General features: G+C 37.8%; 1 protein-coding gene across 3 annotated transcripts; it reads left to right on the top strand.

The window, feature by feature from the left end:
- Positions 1–9,042: 9,042 nt before the first annotated feature.
- On the top strand, positions 9,043–17,344 carry MS3_00001912 (uncharacterized protein; the record flags this gene model as incomplete). 3 transcript variants are annotated; one of them, XM_051209422.1, is made up of 5 exons in its annotated part: positions 9,043–9,189; positions 12,410–12,597; positions 12,650–12,769; positions 12,805–12,938; positions 16,719–17,344. In XM_051209422.1, 3 exons carry the CDS (start codon positions 12,664–12,666, stop codon positions 16,998–17,000), a joined length of 522 nt encoding a protein of 173 aa, XP_051074877.1. The 3 variants fall into 3 exon arrangements, with proteins under 3 accessions (XP_051074877.1, XP_012797653.2, XP_051074876.1); XM_012942199.2 differs by lacking the exons at positions 9,043–9,189; positions 12,410–12,597 and adding an exon at positions 11,268–11,273 and having other exon boundaries at positions 12,598–12,769; positions 16,719–17,000; XM_051209421.1 differs by lacking the exon at positions 9,043–9,189 and adding an exon at positions 12,112–12,266 and having other exon boundaries at positions 12,303–12,597; positions 12,650–12,938.
- Positions 17,345–18,939: the final 1,595 nt, after the last annotated feature.

Genomic DNA, 18,939 nt, shown 5'->3' with positions numbered 1-18,939 from the left:
ACTATAGTATAAAGTATAGTTTGCCAATCAGAGTATAAGCGTTAAGAAGGGTATAATGTAGGACAGTTGTTTATTTAAGCAGGCGGAAAAAGTATAGAAGTATATGAGTTGTGGATAAGGGAACGAGTGGAGAAATAATATTAATTGCTAGTCAACATAGTGTACAGAAGAGTAAAAAGTTAATACAGGATAAACAGAAAGGAACTCACAGTAACTTGGTGCTGATGTTATTTTCTGTTGTCCTAACCAGTTGATTGATAACAGGCTCCATAGATGCAAGACCACTGGTAGTAGGCAGCCGATTGTGCGGTCCTCTTGACTTTTTAGGGTGGTAGTGAGTGTCCCTTATCGACCGAGTTTAGTTTAACAGTAATGATAGGTCCAGTGAGTTACCTGTCTACTTCAAGTGAAGAAATAGGGTGGAAAAAGTAATTAATACAACTGCAAAGTAGGAAAAATAAGGCAAACTGAACTTGATGTCCATTTTGGTCTAGACATGGAGAGAGCCTATGATGTCTGAGTGGGGCGCAGATGTGTTCGTACGTGCAAGATCAGTGCAAGTGAGGGCTTGATCAAGCAGTTTTACAAACGCATGTAATTCATCTGCTATGCGAGTTTCGGAGGGAAGACTGTCCCATATTATTGCATACTTGGTGAGGAAGAAGTTTTCCCGAGTTTTTGATCTGTATTTCTCAACTTTGACCGTAGATACTTTGTTCCGAAGTCCGTATTCATGTGAATCTCGGGCAAGAACTATCTTACATGTTGAATAAGTAAGGTTTTTGAGTAGTTTGAAGTAGAGAATCAAATCAGACCTAAGCCTTCTCTCCCAAAGGGGTGCTATTTCTAAGATTTGGCATCGGGAACGGTAGTCAGTGACCGAGTCAGTCTTAAGTACTTTGCGGGTGAAGTCTCGTTGTATTCCTTCCACCTTCAGTATATCAGATAGGTGTAGGTTGGAAAGTAAGAACTAGCAGTATTCAACGATAGGTCTTACACAAACTTTGTAAAGAAGGATTTTAGATTCATTTTGATAGAAATTACAGAGGATGAAGCCAAGCAATTTTCGCATTTTGGATGCTTTGGCTGAGATGTGTTCAGATAAATTAAGACTGTGTGAGTAATGTACCCCTAGGTCAGTTACTGATGCCAGTCTGGGCAGTGTGTGATTGCTGTGTTAGTTTCGTTTTAAGAGATGTGTCTCCTATACATAACCAGTCGCATTTCTCTGTTTTGAGCTCTAACCTCCAGCGTTTGCACCAATCGTCTACCATGTTGAGTTCATGTTGGATTGTTTGCATAGTACTGCGTAAATCACAAATGTCAGTTTTATAGATGACTTTTAAGTCATCGGCATAGAGGTAGGTCTTACCTGTGCTAAAACACTTGCATATATTGTTGATGTAGATTATAAAGAGCAATGGACCCAAGACACTACCCTGCACAACACCACTGGTTATTGGTCGAGGTGTAGATGTATTAGAGTTAATCTTGGTTATTTGATATCTGTTCGTAAGAAAAGACTTGATCCATTGCAAAAGGGGATTTATAATTCCAACTGACTTAAGTCTGTTGATTAGAAGATTATGAGGTACTTTATCAAAGGCTTTCTTAATATCGAAGTATAGTATAATATCTAGTTTCTTCTGGTCACGTATACGAGTAACCTCGTTAAAGAAGTCTATCAGTCATGTACTACACGACCTTGTTCTAATAAAGCCGTGTTGTGACGGGTCTATTAGATCTTCCTTGAGTAGGTGATCAGATAGTTGATTTTGTATCACTTTTTCCATTATGCGTGATATGACTGGAGTGATATTTATAGGTCTGTAGTTTTCAACCAGGTTTCTCGGTCCGGATTTGTGTTTGGGACGAACATACGTTACCTCCCAGGTTTCCGGATATGTACCTGTCTCTAAAGATAATGTGTATATTTTGAGTAGTAGCGTCTGTATGTCCGGTCCTGACATTTTATAAACGATTGAAGGGATGTCATCGGCACCAGAACTCACATTTGGCTTAAGGGTTTTAGTGGCGGTATGTATAATCCCAATGTCGAAGTTTATGGTACTAAGATAGTTTTTGCCGATGCACTTTATGTCGATGTCTGGAGCATCAGATGTATTCCCATTGTGAGAAAACCATTCACTTAATAGTTCACATATGTCGGTTTGGTCATTATACGTCACTCCATCGTTCAGTAAGGAGTGGATGTTGTGGTCTGTGTTCTTTCTTATGCGTTTCGTGAGGAGACGACATAGGGCTTGGGCTTTAGATGCAGCAGCGAGCGCAGTACGTTCCTCTACCTGTTTATGCTTGTTGTATTGACTTTTTAGTCCGTCAAGTACAGAGTATATCTGGTGCAGGGCACTGAAGTCTTTTGATATATAGTACGGCCTTTTCAGTTTTCGCAGTTTAGACCTAGTCTTTTGGTTTATATGGGGAGTAACTGTTTTAAAAGCAATTTTAGAGGGTATAGTAGTGTCTAGTGCAGATTTGGTAGTGGTATTGAATATTTCTAATGTTTCTAAGAGGTTATTACTGGTAAAGAAACTGCCCCAGTCAGAGTGCTTTATTAGAAATCGAAAGTTTTCCCAGTCAGCGTTTGCATAGTCTCTATATTGGAATCGCGTGTTTAATGTCTTTAATTTGTTGCGTATGGCAAGAATCGGAAGGGTGCAGAGAACTATTTTATGATCGCTGTTGTGAAACTTTTCGCCAACCACCATTGATGTTGGTGTGACATTATGACAGAATATCAAGTCAAGAATGTTGTGATTTCGTGTAGGCAGGTGTACATGTTGTTGCCGGCCGTGTATGTCTAAGGACCTAAGTATGCTTTCAAAGCACAATGGGCCAGAATGTGTCTTCCAGTTGATGGTGGGAAGGTTGAAATCACCACATACAATTTTGTAAGTGAAGTCAGGCGAGGCAGCCTGAGCAAATGTCTCACTTATAATAGTGTCAGTTGAACTAGGAGTGTTAGGAGCTCGATATATGCATCCGATTAGTATTTTACATTCATGAGTGTGCACAGTAAGCCATATCGATTCAGGAAGTTTGCGGAGGACGTGGTCGCTATAGATTTCCGCTCTCAAATTTTTTGATACATAAACGAGACAACCACCACCCTTCTTGGTGACTCGATCACAGCGGAAGAGCTCATAGGTGTCTATTTGTAGAAATGTGTCTGTGGTATCGGAGGACAGCCAACTTTCCGTTATCAAAACAAGTGAGGGGTTGTTTAGAAGTAATAGGGTGCGTAGGTAAGTCATCTTACTTTGTACAGATCGAGCGTTGATTAACATAAGTGTCAGGTACGGTGACTGTTTGTCTAGTAGAAGGGTATGATGTAAACCCAGTGGTTTGTCTGTTTTGCCGTGAGAAAAGGAACAATTGGGAGCGTTGACTCCATATTGATGAGCGTTTAGTTTATTACCAGTAGGGTTAATGCGAGAAGGGTATTCGGGTGTTGTTTTGGTGAAAGAAGTATGTCTAAGAGTGGAAGGTAGAGTTGAATGAATAGGTAATGTGTCCGGGGAATGATCAGGGGGTTCAGTCAAGGCGTTTGCAAGACTAGAGACAGTTATCGAAGTTGAGAAGGATGTGCCACTTCCCATTAAATCGGAGTATATAGATGGTTTCAGAATAGTGGGATTGTCGCCCTCAACATTTGGAGACCCCATAGTAATGTTGAGGGGGAGAGAGATAAAAAAGGATGAGATAGTGTGTATGTCGAATTAGGGGGGACTAAGCCGCTGTATTGGGTGGCTTGACTTAGATAGTACCTAGAATCAGTAGGTGGGTTCCCAAGTAGGCCAACTTTATGGCTTCCTTGTGTGTGGTGGGCAATTTTAATCCCATTGTGGTTAGTTGGGGAGGTTGTATGTTTCTGGTAAGGAATGAAGGAATGCCTGTTATTGTTGCCAAGAGAGGTGTTTCTGTTGTGTATAGTTTTGTGTTGGTTCATGGGGCTTACAAGTTTGACACTATATGACTTATGGGTATCACGTGTGGGTGTGGTTCTTGTCGAGTGTCGTTTCACATTAGGATGAGTGGGTGTTGCCAGTTCACTATGTTTGTTGTAGGGCATTCTATTGCTATGAGAAGGTGCATGTTTTGGGTTAGGAGTGCTGGAGTATTGGTGGGTTTTTACGGAGAGTTTGGTATTATTTCGTACAGCGGTGTCTGAGAGTCTGTAGCTGTTAGCGCAATTCCTGGGAGGATCATTTTTAGGCATTTTATAGGGGCCGCTAGGGTAATACTTGGATGCTATTGAGGCATGAGTGGTTTGACATTTTGGGGTAGCTGAGTGTTTGGGCTGGGGGTGAGTGGTTGTAGCTGCTTTATGTGCGGTCTTGTCCTTAGGACTAATAGCAGTGTCCGACATGCCTCCGTTTTTTAGGGGGGCAGTGTATGATATTTTAGGACTTGTGCAGTGACAAGAGCTGTAGCTGCCGCGGCTACGTAGGCTGGGTTGATCAGTTTGTGTTCCATTGTAGATTCGACGCTGGATAGCGGTCCTGTCATGAATGATCCTAATCTTTTTAAATGTTGGAATACGCCTCAGTAATGACTGACTACTGAGGAGGTGATTAGCTTCAGTGGTATCACCAAACTGAAATAGAATGGGACAGGAGGCTTTAGTGTGAGCTTTACGTAATCTTCTTGTTACACACCAAGATTGCGACAGTCCACATTCTTGTAGTAGAGTATTTTTAGCGATCTTTATGTTTGTACTATCAGGCATATTATACACAATTACATTCTGTATACACTGAAGTCTTGATATATGGTCAATTACTTTTTCAGTGTTTTTTATAATTTCCAGATCGGGATTTTCTGGAACACTGATTAAATATTTGTACGGCAACAGGTCATGAATAGTTTGGGTGAGGCTAAGTTCTGTTTGGCTGCTTTTAGGTCTACCAGTGGTGAGATTATTGGAGTTTATATCAAAGTTTTTAAGGTCGATATGGTTACATACTGGCCTGTTGCAGGTGTCTAGCGGGTGGTCATGGCTTAGTCTCGCAAACGTAGTCATGCTGTATACTTTACATTAAATGAATTACTGTATCTTTAGCCTAAACGTGTTCGTTAGAAACTCTAGACATTAAGTTGTTAATTGTTACGATACGATGAGAGGGTGAGAGTTAGCAACCATGCTTGACATCGGTCTTTAATTCGAACGAGTCCGTGACCTCTCCTCCATGCATGATTTTGCAGTTTAATCCGTCGTGGGAATTCTGTGTGATATTGACTATCTTCTGAGGCACGTCGTAGTATCGAAGAAGCTTCCATTGTGTTGTTCTGTCAACGCTATCAAATGCTTTTTCGTAGTCAATGAAGTTGATGTAGAGTGATGAAATGCATTCAATTGATTGTTCCACAATGACCCGTAGAGTTGCGATTTGGTCTGTACACAATCTATCCTTCAGTACGGCTTCTCTTTGGGATTTTGACAAACTATACAAAGTCAAGGTAGCCCTCAGCAATAAATTCCAGTCATTTCATGATCTACTCAACGGAGAAGGAACTACTATGGAGTGCGACTGGAAAGGGAGTAGATCATGAAAGGACTGGAATTTATTGCTGAAGGCTATCTTGAATTTTCGAAGTTATCACGAGTTCACTTAATCTGCGAACGAGAAACAAGACTCGGTGACCAAAGACCAGTAAGCTAGCTATTGATGCGTCCCAGCCCCGCTAACTAGAGCGAGAAGTCCAAGCTTGGAATGGGGAAGTATATTCTGCAAACAGCCAGAAACGAGCGATAACAAAAACACAATTCAAAGCGTATATGTACAGTACCAAATAGCATGCTAAAAGACGTAACGGACCAATAGCATTTAAGATATTTCCCAGTGGGAAATACGACATGAAAATGACGAGAGCGCCTTTGGCACGAAAGCAAAGGAATTCAAATTTTCTAAATAAAATTACAAAATCAGGTCCTTTCCCAGGTGAGTTCTGTGGATCTAACATCCCCAACATTCCTGGTGATCGACTGGATCATGAAGACGTCAACATCTAAAGGGAAGCACGGGATACAGTGGACAGCTTGGATGCAGCTGAATCATCTAGACTTCTCAGGTGATCTGGCTCCTCTATCGCAAACGCAACAACAAATGCAGATCGAGACGAACATTGGTTAACCCATTGTTGTAAGACTCCTCCGATTGCTGAGTCGGATGCGTCTGCTGCGATACTTGTAGTGGCATTGGACAATAGCCACACAATCCACAAAGCTGTAAACACGAGACTACTCAGAAAATAGATATTCAATATTTAACGCGGAGAAATACCTAACAATGGAGAAGGCGCGAACAATGAATTGAGTGGACTGGAGTGGATCGGATGGCATGGCTCGGCCATGCAGGCGTGGTCCCTCTGAATGTCACCTTATATCTTCTATTCATATCAAATATATTGTTCCTTCTCTAGCCTAACCTTGTTCTACATCATGTATTGGTAATTGATAGGATACAGTGAGTTGGTGTAGTTGATGATGTGACTTCCACGTAAGATCATAAAGATTAGGCAGTTATATCATGACAAATCTACAATATTAGGATTAGGTCTATTATTAGAGCAGTACTAATATCATAGTAGACCATAATTCTACGTACTAATGGGTGCTGCGGTGTCTTGATGTGCGAGCATTGTTGCTTTAGCGATCAGTTCCTTAACTGTGGAGAATGCTTTTCGTACGGTGTCGTTCAAATTAATGGATTTCGCATTTCCACGAAGTTGGTCGGTTAGCGGTTTCATGAGTAAAGCGAATTTAGGTAAGAATCGTCTATAGAAATTTACAAGGCCGTTAAACGTGCGTAATTGCTTGACCGTGGTCGGTTCTGGGTAATCCAGAATGGCCGCCACTTTGGTCCTAAGGGGTCGGATACCTTGAGCATCGATAGTGTGTCCCAGAAAGTCTAATGAGTCGGTCCCAATTTGGGATTTCTGAACGTTTACAGTAATGCCATGTTTTTGTAGCCGTTCGAAAACAAGATCTAGATGCTTGAGATGTGATTCTCTGTCCGGACTTGCGATTAGGCAGTCATAAACATACTCATGTACGAAGTTGAGACCTCGAAAAACGTCGTCTACGAATCTTTGGAATGTTTGAGCAGCGTCTCTTAGACCGAAAGGTATTCGCAAAAATTCATAGAGTCCGAAGGGAGTTATGATAGCTGTTTTCGGAATGTCATCAGTAGCCATGGGGATTTGGTTATACGCTTTACCCAGGTCGATTTTCGAAAAGACAGTTGTACCTTTTAAGGTACCTGTCAAATCTTGAATGTGAGGCAACGCGTAACGATCGGGAATGGTCTTTGCATTCAATCGCCGATAGTCACCAGTTTTACGCCGATCATTGCTGTCCTTTTTATGCACCATGTGCAACGGGGATGCATATGGGTTTCCTGTTGACTACCTCCAACCACCATCTAAATCTCAATACATAGTGCCCGCAATGTCGAGTCACCTAGACTGGTGGCCACATTGCAACATGCTCGATAGCATTCGATCTGCACTAATAAGGACTAGACAAGCAAGACATTGATTACCACCCAGTGATCAATCAATTGTAATGCATATGGGCTTTTTGACGGCCGTATGATTCCTAAGTCTATCACGTGGTCGAACTCGTTTTTCGCCAACCTTGGCTTTTCAGGAGCTAGTCGTCGTGCTTTATATAATACAGGTGGTCCTGTAGTCGTGATGTGACGTGTAACGTTGCTGGTTACACACGGTAGTTTTGCTTGCGTTTGTTGTATCCCAGGATATTTATCGAGTAGTGGTTGATAAAGTGGGTCTATCGTATGCTTAATTGTGACTGGGAATATTCTGCAACCGGAAAAAGAAGTTACGCAAACGGACAAATTAGTGTTTCCATCTGCTAGCCTCCGTTTGCGCGTGTCGATGATTAGATTATGGTGTTGTAGAAGGTCCATACCAATGATTGGCATAGGAACATCTGCAACAACGAAGATCCAGTGAATGGGTTTGCGTAAACCTACATTAAGGTAAGCGTACCTTTTTCCATACGTAGCGATAGGTTTTCCGTTTGTCACCTGTAAGTTTAAAACAGATTCGTGAAGTCGATCGTTGGGATTCGCTGCGCCAGTGTCGACGAGGTAGCGAACTATCGTTGTCACATCTGTGACGTATAACAGACGGCTATAATCGCTGGCTACGGTTGCCGTTAACGTGTGCTGGCTTGGAAGTTTCCCGAGTTGTTTTTCGAGTCAACCGGTTTTGAGTTGGGAAAACTGCAAGGTCTTCTGAAATTTCTGGAGGACTTTCCATGCTAGTTATGAAACTAGCACCAGTCGGGGTTATCAGTCTCTCTTGGTCCAGAGACAGATCGCTTACGTGAAGTGCTCCTTCGAGGGGTGTGTGATCGCTTACGGCCGTCGCGAAATTTAAAATAACGTGTAAGGGTATGACATAACTCGGTTATGTCCCTCTGTGTCGCTTGAGGCTTTTTTTGACTGAACAAACCTCGGCATTAAATTTCGTGATTTCCAAAATGCGGTCGGCGAATGCAGCCAGCTCGTCTAAGGCGTTGTTGTGAAAGGAGACAGGTACATCTTACACTTGTTGAGGAAGTTTGGATAAGAAAAGTTGTTTAAATAGGCCATAATCGAAGGTTCTTTGGCCGATAACCTCTTTCATTCGTTGCAACATGTCCGTCTCAGAACCGTGTTGCAGGGTGATGTTATTGAGGAGTTGGCCTAAACTTTGTCTATCGGTTAGGTCTCCGCGTCTGAGAATAGAACGTTTCGGCGTTTCGTAAGGTTCAGAAACATCACTAGTAAACATACTAGGTGTTACGTACCTGTTGAATTCGCGCGGTAGTGCCTTGACTACTGCGAGGAATTGTGCACGTATGTTGATCACACCGTGCTTGGAGAGGTCGGCTTCTGAGTAGCGAAACCAGGCTTCGATGTTGTCTGGCCACACAATGTATAAAAAATTAAAATAAGGCAATGATATATAGGATCCCAAAAAGGAACAGACTCACAATTCGCTATTTGGTGTACCAGATCACGTTAGGCTCACCAATGAAGATGTCACAGGTATTCGGAGTTTGACAACGCTTTAACCCGTAACCAAGTGGCTTATACAACTTCGTCAGAAATATATTGGTCGTTGGATATTGTGCAATAATTTGTACTGTTGCGTTACGTACGTTAAAGATAGAAGACCTTGTCCTTCTCTTTTTGAATCTTCGTGATAAATCCTGGTGGCGTAGAAATACTAGTAATATGTACTTGAAAAGACGTCAAATAGTCTTATTACAATTAAACGAACGTAATTGCATTGGATACTCAATTGAGTGGGGTAAAGTAAAGATAAATGAGAAAGTGGATAAATTTTAATAAAGTAGAAAGGGAAGTAAATATAATAGGCAACCGTTAAGTGACGCCTTCCATAGATTTGCATTTTCGTCGCTTGTGTTTCCTACTTTTCCCCGTCTATTTCTAACTGTTCTCATGAGAACAGCGAATTCCCTGTAAGCTTTGTCGATAAATCGTAGTTATATGGATCGATAATAATTAGTTTCCCTTTAGTATAGACTGAAAAGTATAACCATGCATTGGCTTACAGAATACTAAGTAACTGCCCTCACACTTACAATAGATTAATATTCTGAAGTAACTTATCCTTATTCTGTATTGCTTCATAAAACCATCATCCCTGCAATCTCTTAGAGTCCTACAAGTCTCAGTAGAAAACTTCGTAGCCTTCTTTAGAAACCTAGGGGCTCAGACGTATTAGTCGTGGCAGGCTATCTTAATGCTTAAGTCAGTTGACTAGATCAACTTTAACACTTAGGTGGGTCCTATGGTATCTCAACCCAGTGAGCAGATAACAGTGATCATCTTCTGCAGTTCTGTTCAAACGGCCGACTGTTTATGGTAAGTGCAAAATTTAATTATAAGGAGAGACACCATCTAACCTTGTGACCCTACCACTGAAATTCGAACGCAAATAGACCACATTTCCATTAGCCACCTCTGGAGAGGGTCGATAGGAAACTTTCGTTTCTACTGGAGTATATATTTGAACTGCAATTATGCCATTGTCAGGGCACACATTTATATGCGCTTTAATGGACGTAAGAAAGTCTCAACCGGAAGATGAAGTATGACAACTTGGACCGGTGCATATGTGTGTCTGGTCCTACGTTGTAGCTGACCGACCTTTCAAATATAAATTATGATGAAAAGATCAAGGATGTATTTTGGGAAAAAATTAGCTAAGTACATTATTTATCTTAAAGTAATTGTTCACCCTGAAGAGACTTAAAAAGATGTCCAAGTAAGTGTAATTACAGCAGCGACATCAAGAACTCAAATTAAAAGGTTGGTAAAGAGCAATGGGTTTCTGTGACACGAAGTGAATTGATGGATATTCGATAAGTCATCTCGGCAGGTTTGGAGGTACGATAGAGAGCAACGACAGTTCAAACGTAAACTAACAAAAAGTTAACGCAATGATCGTGACCAGTGGTCGGTAACGGAAGCAAAAGAAATGTAATACAGAAGAGATAAGTAACATTAGGTTACTCCACCGACTTATTAAAAAAGTATTAAAAAGCTAAGTGTTAGTGGGACTATCTTGGAAAAGGATGAAACTATTATCCACTATCAATCAGGGAGATTAGATAGATAAGCAGAACACCTTAGGGAACAGTTCAATTAGCCTCCAGCCACTGTTCAGTCACCCCTTATTCCTAATAAACATAAGCGGGGAATTGATACAAGTTCTCTAACTCTTAATGAGGTTGGAAATACTATGGCTAATCTAAGACGATGGATAGCAGCAAAACCCGATGGTTTAATCATAGAGATGTGTAGGTTTGGTGATCCAGTTTCATCAATTAAATTAACCGAGATATTACCAAGTTTCCTACTAGGCGATCTGCTCATCGATTTAGAAGGCTTAAATAATGCAGTCTTATTTGGCAAAGACGCTGACAAAACTTAGTCTTCTGATCGTCTCAAAGAACAATTCTAGCGTGTGTGGAATGGGTTTCTTCTCAAAATACTTCAGCACTGGTAATAATGAGTGAAGTTGTTGAGTGCGTTGATCAGTCCATTTATCTTAGAGGTCTCATCATCTTGGCACGGAATCGGAAAACCCACTTAACGTTTGTCAGCTTGCGCTACTTGGAGCGTAGGCAAATTTTCTGTTTGCCACCCAAAAGGCGTATATAGTACACAGCGGTCCACTCTATTACTTCATGGTTGTAAAACATTATGAAAGTAAGACACGTATATGCTAAAGGTGTCGGGTCATAGATTTCTACGGAGCACTGCTCGCGTTCCATGGAATAACAGAGTGAGCAATTTTAAAGTTGAGCATTGAGCACTTGGCAAAGTTGGTAAATTAGGTAGTGGGTTTTCTTCGATTGAGGTGGTTGGGATATAGGCCACGTTTCACCAGTCCATAAAGTCATTGACTGTTGGATTAAGCCATGTGTAGATGGAGGTACTTGGTCGGGGTCTGCGTGATAACTGCCATCAGTATTCTGAGATGTTGGCTCAGAATAGTTCACCAGTGTCTCAGACCCCTTCTTTTTTTATCTTTCGATCTTTAATCCAAATATCTCTCCGTAAGTACTACTACTCTATCTTACCAAACCATATTCCTAAACTTTAGTCTTTATTATTGCTATTACATTGTTTCGATCACTTTTGTTACTTTTATTTTGTGTTAATATGGTATGGCAACTTATTTCAACTTACATCTGTATCACATTATACACTGATGATGTCTATCTGTCTGCAGTATGTATTTGAAAACCTTGAGTAAAGTGACCCAAAATCTATTAGATTAGTGCATTTTCATTCATTTTCTGTCGTTTATCTCTTAAGCGTAATACTACTTAGTATTTTTCATTCTACGGTCTGTTTCTTTGATTCTGAATAGCATATTCACTAGGTTTAATACACAACTTTTTTTAGTATTATTTTAGTGGAAATTAGCATCTAATCCTGATTTCCTGTACCCTGTTAATGAGAAGTGTTTTGCACGTCTGTGCTAAGTTTCGCATTATTTATCACTGACCAAGAAGCATCGGACATTATTATCTGTTTATAGGTACCAGTTATGTAACAGTGAAAATGAAGTAAAGGTTGGTTTTACTGTGAATTCTCAACTTTGTTATACGTATTGGGCAATGGAGAGAAAGATTTGGAAAAGTCAACATTAAAATGGAACATTTCGCCTTACCTCATGAACTTCATGTACTAGTGGTAGGATCTAAAATATACACGTAGCTAAGATATAAGATGCTAGTCAAAAACGTGTGAACAGCTTCAGAACACTGTCGTTGGTGTACTGGATTCATGTTCTTAATTCAATGAGACCTTCACTACTAATCAATTTTCCTTTTCAGATCCCCAAAGAGAAATATCCTTCTATGGTTTTGGAAACTAGGAAATATCAATCCCTTACATTTTTCTAGCTGCCCTGTCTTCATTTTTTAATATTATTTTTACTACGGTTACCAGTTTTTCTTCTCCACCTCCATCTTTTTCGTGTGACGCCACTGCTAACAATCCGATTTAAGTTAATTTTTATCAGGTGAGTATAGGAAGAATTATACCTACCGACAAAATATCTTCATTCTTTCCAGTATATTCAAAATCAATGATCACGATACCAACTGACGATGAGTTAGACACACTTGTATTAAATCATCTGGAAAATTTGTCTACCATTATTGATTTGAATCACCATTTAGAGGATTCTTTAAGTAGGTTATGGAATTACTGTAAATTTAGATGAAAGGCGAAGGAAGACTTTTACTGGCTAAAACGCGACATAATCTCCGGGGAAACAGTTGTTCGATCTCTTCAACCTCTTACAATCTAAACGAAATGTCTACTCGTGGTGCATCTTTCCGTGCTGCGGTCATTGAAGAGGTATTGTATAACGTTTAAAGATTTACATTTAAATGACTAAACGCTATTTCTTTCTTTAATTGGAGAGGAATCCTGCTAACCTATATGTGTATGCATTAATTTAACACACTTATGGATCGTTGTCTCCTCTTGACTTGATAGATAACATTCAGAAGTATTTCGATTTATATCATCTTGCTTCTACATCGCAAACCGGATTTATTATGTAGCCTTTTGTGAATGCGAAATAGTTCGTGTCACAAACTAATGGCTGGGAAGCCATGAAGTGGTAGAAATCTCCATGTTCAGTCCAAGATCCACGAGTATCTATTCTCATTCTTGTTCTCAATCAAGCGATGGACATTGGTCTCAAGGATAGCACATTACTGTCTAGCCACATGGTTTTTAGAAGTCCAATGGCAACTGTTCAATAATGACTATGGTCAAATCATAATATGACCACTATGTCCCTGTTTTCAGTTGTAATTGGCTTAAACTGATATTTCGGGTTTTTTATTAGAACATCAGCGAATACATATAGAACTATATCTTTTTTAAATAATGGGTGGTTATTCACTCGCGTTACGCATTTTTCTAATTCAAATAATTTGAAATAGTTTCATACCGCTTTATCACGTTATCTTTACTGGGAGCTAACCCGTAACGGATTCGGAGTTCATAATCATGTCTCAGTTATTTCCAATCATACTTATTGTTCTTTGTAAATCTTATGGTTTCAGATCTTGTTTTCTGTCCTCTGCTAACGAGTATTTTCGGTTTTGTTTGTTCAAACAGAGGTTGGTGTTTGCCAAAGAATGCGCTTAGTGTGTTACAACTTTTAAACCCATTGTAGTCACTATTCTTTAATTGTGTCGACTGTGTATTCACTAAATTTTTTAGATCGTCTTTATCATAGTTATTATTCATTTTTGAGTCTTTCTACGTGCTATTAAATTAAACTATCTAATTTGACCAGTTTTTTTATACTTCTGTTCAAACTTTCAGCTCATATTACCTTTTTGTCTGTAAATTGTTGATACGATTTGGCAGCCTATTCATAAACTTTTTTTTCATTAAACAGTTAACATGATTTCGTTGTTTTTTGTCTTACTTTTCTGCTTCATGAGGTTTAGAATAATACTGTGTATATTTTTATTCTTAGATTTCAATTTAGCTTACTTTTATATGCCGACCCGTAGACTCCCGAATATATCACCACAAGAATTTACTAATAATACAACTATAGCATTGATTTGCGTCATGGCCTGTTGATACTGTTTTAGTTTTGTGATAATCTGAGCTCGAATTTCTATGAACAGAGCTTTCGAGATCCACTTGTCTGTCAACTTCAGTACAACTTCACTAGGAAACTAAGGCTGTACATGGGTATACGTAGAATTCACTTCTCTATGATCAGATAACAAAATTTTTTTAGCTCATCATATTTTGATTGATACGTAGTTTACTTGACTTTAAGCTGTTACACTTGTTCGTTGATTGAACTGTAATACTTGTGCTCAAGCATCCAGATATTACAATACTTTAACAGTCCAATTGTCAATCGTAATTCATACTTTTTCTTACCATAAATTCTAAAGCATCTGAACATTGGTTTTATTTATATAAATGTATTAATCATATATCATGTCTCATTTTTCGTATGATATTGGATTTCTTATTTTTTAAAATAACTTTTTCACTCAGTAGTTCGTCACTACTAAAATCTTTCATGCCCGAGTTATTCTAATTTACTCAATAGTACTTAATGCCATGAGAAGTTCTCGTTACGCAGAGTCGCTTTCTAAAACTAAATTAACTATGTAAGGGTGTACATTGGTGATACTTAGTCATATGATTCCACGCATCATCATCATCATAAACTCAGTATGCCATAGGTTTTAATAATATTCTTGACGTAAATTTAACCTAAGAAGTAAAATTTCATAAATTAGCAACTACCTGCGTGCTTATGTTCTAGGTTGTGAACCATTTATTTTGTAGGATAATCATACTACATGGTTACATAATTCTTAGAAGATGGAACAAAGTCCAAACGTGGACCTTGATGATTAGCTCAAGGCGATTAAAAAGTTTTTGAAGAATAAAATCAATCTAATAATGCATACTATACAAACGTTATATACTCATAATCAATGTATCTGCTGCAACTACTTTAAGTGTATTACAGTAATATCTCTGAAATTGTTAGTGATAGTGTAATGGGACGACAGTTTATCGGAGCTATGTAGTATATTAGTTCAATACATTTATAAGAATCTTATCGTACATTAACTCTCTCTAAGAGAAACATAAGAACAACAAGCATAATAAGGAAAAGCATTGTCCATACTGCCTTTAATTTTACACTAAAACGAGTTTGGTAGGTTTACATTTTCGTGTGGATAAGTTTTTAACAAATGTGAATAATCACTTTAAACTACTTCTTTACAAATTTACCAAACCTTAGTTGTGACCAGTCCTGTGACCCATCTGAAATACTTGTCGCATTAGTGAAACTATTTCGCAATCCTTCCGTTACATATTTATCCACCTTTATTTGTATGCCACAGTTAATACACACTTTGTATTTGTTCACACGCTTATGAACTGATAAACACACTGAAATGTAATCCAGCCGTTTACGTGTAGCAAATTTCACTTGAATTGTTCAAAATAGTCATGCTTGATTTTATCCACGAGTTTTAATGGAACTTAACAGGACGCAAATCGAAATGATTTTTCTCCTATTAATATTGATTACTCTATATATTGAAAAGAGCAAGAACAAAGATTCTAGCAGAATAACATGAATTCATTTTATTTCGTAGGTTCTCGTCAGCTGCTTACAACCTATAGTATTTAAAAAGATAATAATTACATAATGGGTTTGAATTGCTTACGTGAGAGGGTTTATATTTAAGAAATATTCGTAAAGTATGACATGGGTGTAAATGAAATTAATAGGCTGAATATTGTAAATATATACCTAATGTGAAAGAATATTCTAGAGCATTAATTGTGACAACAGTTCAAAGGGGTAGAAACAATTGATTACATAATGAATAAACATTGATAGGAACATAGTGAGTAGAGTTCAGTTGAAAGACTATTAATTTTTTTTAAAGATAGTTGAAAAAATAAAATCAATGACGTAATAAATATAAAGGACAAAGATAATAAAAAAATTTTTTAAGCTGCAGCGGAAGAATATTTGTCACGAAGGCAGGGAAAGATTAACAATTTTTTCAACTATCTTTAAAAAAAATTAATAGTCTTTCAACTGAACTCTACTCACTATGTTCCTATCAATGTTTATTCATTATGTAATCAATTGTTTCTACCCCTTTGAACTGTTGTCGCAATTAATGCTCTAGAATATTCTTTCACATTAGGTATATACTTACAATATTCAGCCTATTAATTTCATTTACACCCATGTCATACTTCACGAATATTTCTTAAATATAAACCCTCTCACGTAAGCAATTCAAACCCATTATGTAATTATTATCTTTTTAAATACTATAGGTTGTAAGCAGCTGACGAGAACCTACGAAATAAAATGAATTCATGTTATTCTGCTAGAATCTTTGTTCTTGCTCTTTTCAAAATGATAAAGGGAACTATGTGTATGAAATTACTCTATATATGTTTCAAGCCTTTTGAATCAGGGTCGGTTTGAAAATTTTATTATGGGAATAAAGATCTGAAACAATCAAATCGTTTCTAAAACGGTCTATACGTTCATAGATGACGTGTATTTCAAGAGCTATAATACTACGTTTTTCACTTTCCTTTCAGCCTATCGAACCTACCTATGATAAGGATTTTAAAACCACTCGTTTTCAGCTAATTGACGAATTGGCTAGCAGTAAATTTGATCTTAACCCTTCAACAGACCCAATCCGATGGTTTTCTGGAGTACTTGTTCCTTCTAGTTTACGTCATGCACAATCTTGTTTTCGACGTGCTGTGAATTTATCCTTGGAACTTGCCAGTCGACGTGCAAAACTAGAGGCGTCTTCTCAACAAATAAAACATTTAATTAAACTACGCATGAAAAGCGAATCAACAGTTAAATGACTATATGGTGTTTGTCTTTGACTATCTGTTTTTTGAGCTTTCTTCAAATTATTGTGACTGATTTCATACATTTCACTGACTTCTTATATGATCAGATTTTTTTATCTTCTAGCCTTTTCCGGCCTTTTGTTTTACTCAGAAAGATTTTCGGGACACATACTTCCAGGACTTTTGATCCTCTTCATTATACAGCTGATTTCGCTGTAGGATTGGCATAAGATATATCGTTGGTGTTAGTAAACACTGTCTTTTCGGAAGTATGGAAAAACCCGACATATAAAGAAAGGATAATGTACTGTAATTTTCCAGTTTTAATAAATATAGTTCATTTTATTTGTTAGAAATCGTCCTCAGCTCATTCGGAAGGGGTTCACATATGTTTAGTCTGTGTCAAAAAATAGTTAATTATGTTTACTTCTCGTTTGGTAATTTCAGTCATCATCAGGATAATATTATAATGGTTTCCAGTTGTTTTAAATATCTTGGTAGTAGATCATTGGTATTTAGGACTGAGTATTTTTTTACATCTAAAGTGGATTAACAAGTAAAGTGCTCCAGTATGAATAGATTATTTTATACTACACATTCCCTGATGTGGAACCGACAAATTACTTGAAATAATTTGTAAACAAACATTTATTTTTAAAACTATATATTCTTAGTATGAAGAGTTGGGTGCTAAATAAATGTCTCTAGATGTTTCCAAGTATTGTGATAATAATCATAATATGTGTGAATAAGATCAGTTTAAGCTATGAAAATGGTAAAAGGAAGATTGTGTGGACACCAATCAAATATCACCATATCATCAAACGATTAATTAATTAGCCCACGCCACGAGAAGGCAGTGAGTAGGGCTTGCCTGGCAGAGGCTATATACGCGTGGCCATGTGAGAGCATTTGGAGGGGGAGAGCCGACTTTCCCCACTCTCGGCCGTACTATGACATTTGTGGGCCTACACATTTTTTAGAGCATTACGCAATGCATTTATTTTATCTGCAATTGCATTTGAGGAGCATATAGCTTTGATTCTATGTAGAAGTATCTTGATCAGGTTTATTTTATATCGAAGTAAAAGCCCACTTAGGTTCAATCGGTTCAGGTAAAATCTTTCAGGCAAGAACTATATTTAGTAGTAATATTATTTTGTTTCGACAAACAAAATTTCCAGGATTTTCCATTTTTTTTATTTATAATAATTAAAAATTTCCATTTGCGAAGTGTAATGTTAATTCTTTTCTATTCATCATGCTTTCTGCTAAAAAAACGTGCACTATAATTTTAAAAAATTCATGTATCTTATAGGCTACTCGTAGTTAAAGAAAAGTTTTGGAATGAAGAGGAATTAATTTTCTTCTGCATCTTATTTTCTATGATCTGATAAAACGTATTAAGTTCACATTACTGAAGTAATTTCTAGTTAAACAAAATGCGTGTCATAAACTTTTATTAAAATACTATCGTGATAGAACTAATAAAGATCTCAAACAATTTATAGTTACATTTATTTCAGCACAACGACTCATCGACTTTAGTGTAAGTTTTAATAAGAATCAATGTTACTTGACACAGATTTCACTCGAATATCTATCAATCACTTGTAATTAGATTATAAATAACAGGTTTGATTGGTAGACTCTTGTACTCAGTCTTAAGTAATTTAAGGAGATTCTAAACAATCACTTCTATTAAATGCTGTCCAGTTCCCATTAAAAGCAGATCAAGGGGATAATGTGGTAGGTTTTGAACTGTTGTATATTGTTTATTCACGCAGCGTTAGGTTCGAATGATTTGTGACAAAACTCTCTCATAAACAGTTAAGTGGATCCGAAACCAATCACGACTCATCCGAATTATAAAGAGCTACACAAAATAATATAATACTCTGATTTCATAGGCTGATCGCATTTACTTTTACACCTAATCCCAGCATCAAAA

The sequence above is a fragment of the Schistosoma haematobium genome, chromosome 1 (genome assembly GCF_000699445.3).
Source record: "Schistosoma haematobium chromosome 1, whole genome shotgun sequence".
Taxonomy (NCBI): domain Eukaryota; kingdom Metazoa; phylum Platyhelminthes; class Trematoda; order Strigeidida; family Schistosomatidae; genus Schistosoma; species Schistosoma haematobium.
The sequence above is the reverse complement of the archived record's forward strand: the minus strand, read 5'-3'. Positions and strand labels throughout refer to the sequence as shown.